The sequence below is a fragment of the Epinephelus moara genome, chromosome 15 (assembly GCF_006386435.1).
Source record: "Epinephelus moara isolate mb chromosome 15, YSFRI_EMoa_1.0, whole genome shotgun sequence".
NCBI lineage: Eukaryota > Metazoa > Chordata > Actinopteri > Perciformes > Serranidae > Epinephelus > Epinephelus moara.
Genome location: NC_065520.1, coordinates 1,439,750 through 1,444,275, shown reverse-complemented (window position 1 = coordinate 1,444,275; position 4,526 = coordinate 1,439,750). Strand labels below are relative to the sequence as shown.

At 37.1% G+C, this 4,526-nt stretch overlaps 1 protein-coding gene across 1 annotated transcript in view; it reads left to right on the top strand.

Annotated features, from left to right (window-relative positions):
* LOC126401819 (SLAIN motif-containing protein 1-like) overlaps positions 1–3,434 on the top strand; it is a 27,986-nt gene extending 24,552 nt beyond the window's left edge. The window contains exons 8-9 of the mRNA XM_050063331.1: positions 1,266–1,599; positions 2,378–3,434. Coding sequence (XP_049919288.1) covers positions 1,266–1,599; positions 2,378–2,453 — 410 coding nt within the window. The 3' untranslated portion in view covers positions 2,454–3,434. The remainder of the gene's footprint in view (positions 1–1,265; positions 1,600–2,377) is intronic.
* The last annotated feature ends 1,092 nt before the right edge of the window (positions 3,435–4,526 follow it).

Genomic DNA, 4,526 nt, shown 5'->3' with positions numbered 1-4,526 from the left:
GGGGGCAAACACTTTTTCACACAGGGCCATGTAGCTTTGGATTTTTTTCTTCCTCATTAATAAAACCCTTCATTTAAAAACTGCATTTTGTGTTTACTTGTGTTATCTTTGACTAATGTTTAAATTTGTTTGATGATCTGAAACATTTAAGTGCGGAAAACATGCAAAAAAGTAAGAAATCAGGAAGGGGGCAAACACTTTTTCACACCACTGTATATTGATATTTACAAATCATGAAAAGCATAATGAAAAGCAATCGTTTGTGCTGTGGGAGGAAGCATAAACTTATTAAATCCTATCCCTCCTCAATCAGTCATCAAGTGAAATGAAACAGACAGCTTCCTTATATAGATAAACCTATACTAAGACTTTTCTAAATATATCATTATTACCTTTAACTTTGTCACACAAAGATAACATGTATATGATAGTAAGTACCAATTATCTATCATACAAAAACCTATCTCAGTCTATGATATAAATTACCAATTATCCATGACTTAAAAGTATAAACCAGTCCAAATTTAAGATATATGTAATACCAATTGCCTTTGCCTTACAAAACAATAGATATATAAATATTAATGTTACATATGTATCTTCATCGACTTGTCCTGTAATCTTTTTTTCATCCAGTCGTATGTTCAGTACCGACAGAGAATTGAACAAAAAAAAATTAAACTTATCGATGCTCTCTGCAAAGCCAGACTCCATTGATAAAAAGTGTAATTTTAACTTGCTGAACACAGGAGCTGCAGGTCTACTGCTGCCTCAATCATTTAGTTTGTTTGTGTTATTGTGTGACTTTGGTGGTAGTAGTAGTAGCAGTAGACCAACAGCTCCCATTTTCAGCTAGGTAAATGACTGTTTTTGACAATGGAGTCTGGCTTTGAAGAGAGCAAAGATAAGTTTTGCTTTCAGTTGAAGTCCCTGTCCGAAAGAGCTGTCTGTTTGGGAAGTACTGAGCATACGAGTGGATAAATGACACTTGGACTGCACTGCACGAGTTGTGTGTTTGTAAACGGATATTTTGATACAGTTTTACTGTCGTTAAACATGGACCCCTATGACTTCTGTTCATGAGGAATTTCCTCCATTGTGGTTCAGAGGAGGCATGCAAAGAAAACTGTCCTCAAGATTTCAACATAACACAGGATGAGTAATTGATGTATAATAGTTAGTTGGGAGGTGAAGTATCCCTTTAAAGTTTATGATGACCTAATACAGAAGGATCTATTTTATCTGATATCCCCACCCATCTTCAGTCCCCTCCCCAGGCCAGCTACAAAACAGGGTCCAGAGCGTCGGGAACTTCTCCTCGTTGTCACGGCAGCCAATAAAGGCCACCGCCTACGTCAGTCCCACCATCAAGGGCTCATCCTCCATGCCGACCTCCACCAGCCTCCAGTGTCTGAACATCAGCAGCGGGGCTAACAGCGTGGTCAGCAGTGGCATCCCTATGCTCAGTAAACCTCCAGGTGGAGGGGCGACACCCACTTCCACTCCAAACACGCCCCGCAGCGGCCTGCCTCGCCCCGCCTCGTTTGTTGGGACCCCAAGCTCCACCCCCCGCAGCAAGGTGGCCCAACCCGCACGAAGGTAAAGTCTTTTATTATGCCTTTATTTATTTATGATATAGCTGGAGGCATCATGATTTTGAGTTCATTACTCATTCTTGTTAATGCTTTAAGTGAATTTCCTCAAATTTGGCACAAACGTTCACATGGACTTATACTTTGGTGGTCAAAAGTCAACATCACTGTGGCCTTGCATCTGTTTTTTATTGTCATCAATACGATATCTTAAGAAGGCCCTGAAAGAATTCCTTCAAATATTAATATAAATAATAATTGGTGGTCAATGGCAAAGGTCGCTGTGACGTTGTGCCGATCTCATTCACGTGAACACTTTATTTTAAGAAGGCCTTGAGGGAATATCTTCAAATTTGGCACAAATGTCCACTTGGACCTCATGATAAACTAATTAGAGTTTGGTGGTCAAAAGTCAACATTACTGTGGCCTTGCCTTAGTATCATTCTTGTGAACGCAATATCTCAAGAAGGCCTTTATTTCCTCAAATTTGGCACAAACATCCTTGTTGACTCAAGAATGAACAATTATATTTTGGTGTTTTAAGGTAAAGGTCACTGTGGCCTCACCTCTGTATCATTCCTGTGAGCGCGATATCTCAAGAAGGCCTTGAGGGAATTTCCTCAAATTTGGCACAAACTCCATGTGGACTCGAGGCTGGTCATGTGATTTAACGTCATGAGAGAAGGGGAGGCTTTTGATCAGATAATTCTAAATTCTAGTTGACTACACAACACTTAATTGCTGGATTAAAACATCCTGTTTGTGTTAAAATTCTTTCCCACAGTTTACTGACTCCTCCAAAGAGCTTGTCCACCCTCAGTGCCCTTCGTGACAGCACCTGGAGAGACGGCTGCTACTGATGATTGGATGAACTGGTGCAGTAGTGGAAACCCCGCTGGCTGGGGCGACTCACTACACCTCAGCATAAACGTTTTCCTTGGGGACATTTGAACGGGTTTGACCAAAAACTAAATCTGCATAAATCCTGCATAGAATCCAAAAGGGCCACAGCTGAACTCATCCATTCAGTTCTATGCAGAATTTCTTCGGGGAAGGCGGGTTATTTTTTTTGAGTGCGTGCATGTCTGGTTTCATTTTACCAGCAGCTTGACACTCTGAGTTCGGTCCGTGCCAAGGGGGAGTCTTTCCCTGTCGCTCTTGTGCAATAAACACACTGGCTGTAGGGTACCAGTAATACTAACCTGCTAAAGAGGGCTGCCAGTTTTTATGAGCCTCACAATACTGTATGTATTTATATATTTATTTTCAATAAAATTTCTAACTAATCAGGTGTTTTCCCTCTGGCAACAAGCGCCAACGATGCTGCTAAACGTGAATCAGTCCCTGTTGGTTTGGGCACATTTGGTCTAATTTTTACATTAAAGTATGTATTCGTGTACAAAGCTAACTATTAAGTGTGCTAATTATAAATATATATATTGATGCAATATTATTGAATTTAAATGTGACCAAAAGGAAAAATGTCTGAATGTGTTTACAAAATTGTCTCACCATGGCGTCACTAAACTGTGCATACTAACACTTTAAAATGGTTCAACGCCCTGTAAGGGATCTGTTCTTGTTGCACTTTGTATAAATCTTTAATATTTTTATGTTCTGTTTCCTAATGTTTGCACTTCCTTTTACATTGGATCTTCTGGATTTAGGGGAAAACTGTTAAATTGGGAGATTTCACAGTTATACACGGCATAATGTAGCACTCTTTGTTTGTAATATTTGACTTGTGTTTTTAAATGATTGTCACCATGGCACATTTCACAGAATCCTGAACCCTTTTGTTACTGTGATGGACTGAATGAGTGAAACATTTTAATAAAATGTTGAATTAAAAATTACACTTTCCTCTGTTATGTTGATGACAAAACTGAAACTTAGAACAATAAGCAGTAAACAAATTTAAACATACAAAGCTGTTTAACTTCTCATTGAGTCATGCAAACTGGAATTAACCTGCTCCAATTAGTCTGCAACAAGCTGTGATAATCACAGATGTCGCCACCTGGTGGTAGAATGAAGGAAATATTAACTGATTGCACTAAAAGGTCCAATTTAACTTGTAACCCTACTTGTAGAGAATCATGGCAACATCAAAGCATCAAAAGTTAAATGTATAATTACAAATTAAATTAAATTCCAACAAACAATTCTCACAATTTTAAAAATAATATAATATTTATATAAATCTCAAAAATGGGAGGGGTGTACTCACTTATGTGAGATACTGTACAAATAAAAAGTTAAAATCTAATTAAATTCATATATAAATTGTTCAAAAAAATACATTCATGCTGGAAACAAAATAAATGTATTTAACATTTCTTATGTATTCATGCATTTATATTCTTTTACATTTACATAATTTTATTTATTATGTTTATACATAGTGGTGGGGATTAACTAGTTATATGGAACTCCATTACATGATGAAATTACAAAATAAATATAAATAAAAAATAATATAAAATTAAATTACAAGTACTTATCAAAATACTGGTGATTAATATTGCTGTGCAGGAATGTTTTCTTTTGTCTAATACTGGTCTTTCTTTTAGCTTTATTCCCCAGTTTAATTAAGTAATTAATATAGTTACTTACTACAATTTTAATGGGGTAACTATGATATATTTGTCTTCCATTTAAATGAATACTCTGTATATTTCCATCTCCTGCATGGACTGCCATCAAATTTAATACTGGTATTTATGTCCCCCTCAGGACAAGTCAAAACTGAAAACATCCTCCTAATGATGATGTTGATAGATCAGTTAAGTTTAATCCCATGTCTTAAAAGCCAAGAGCTAGCCCTCTGAACTGCTGCCTTCAATTAATTCCTCCTACAAGGACACCTTAACGATTGACTTTTGAGAATCTCTTTCCAAAAGAGGGACTTAAAAATCTTCAAGGAGGAGAAC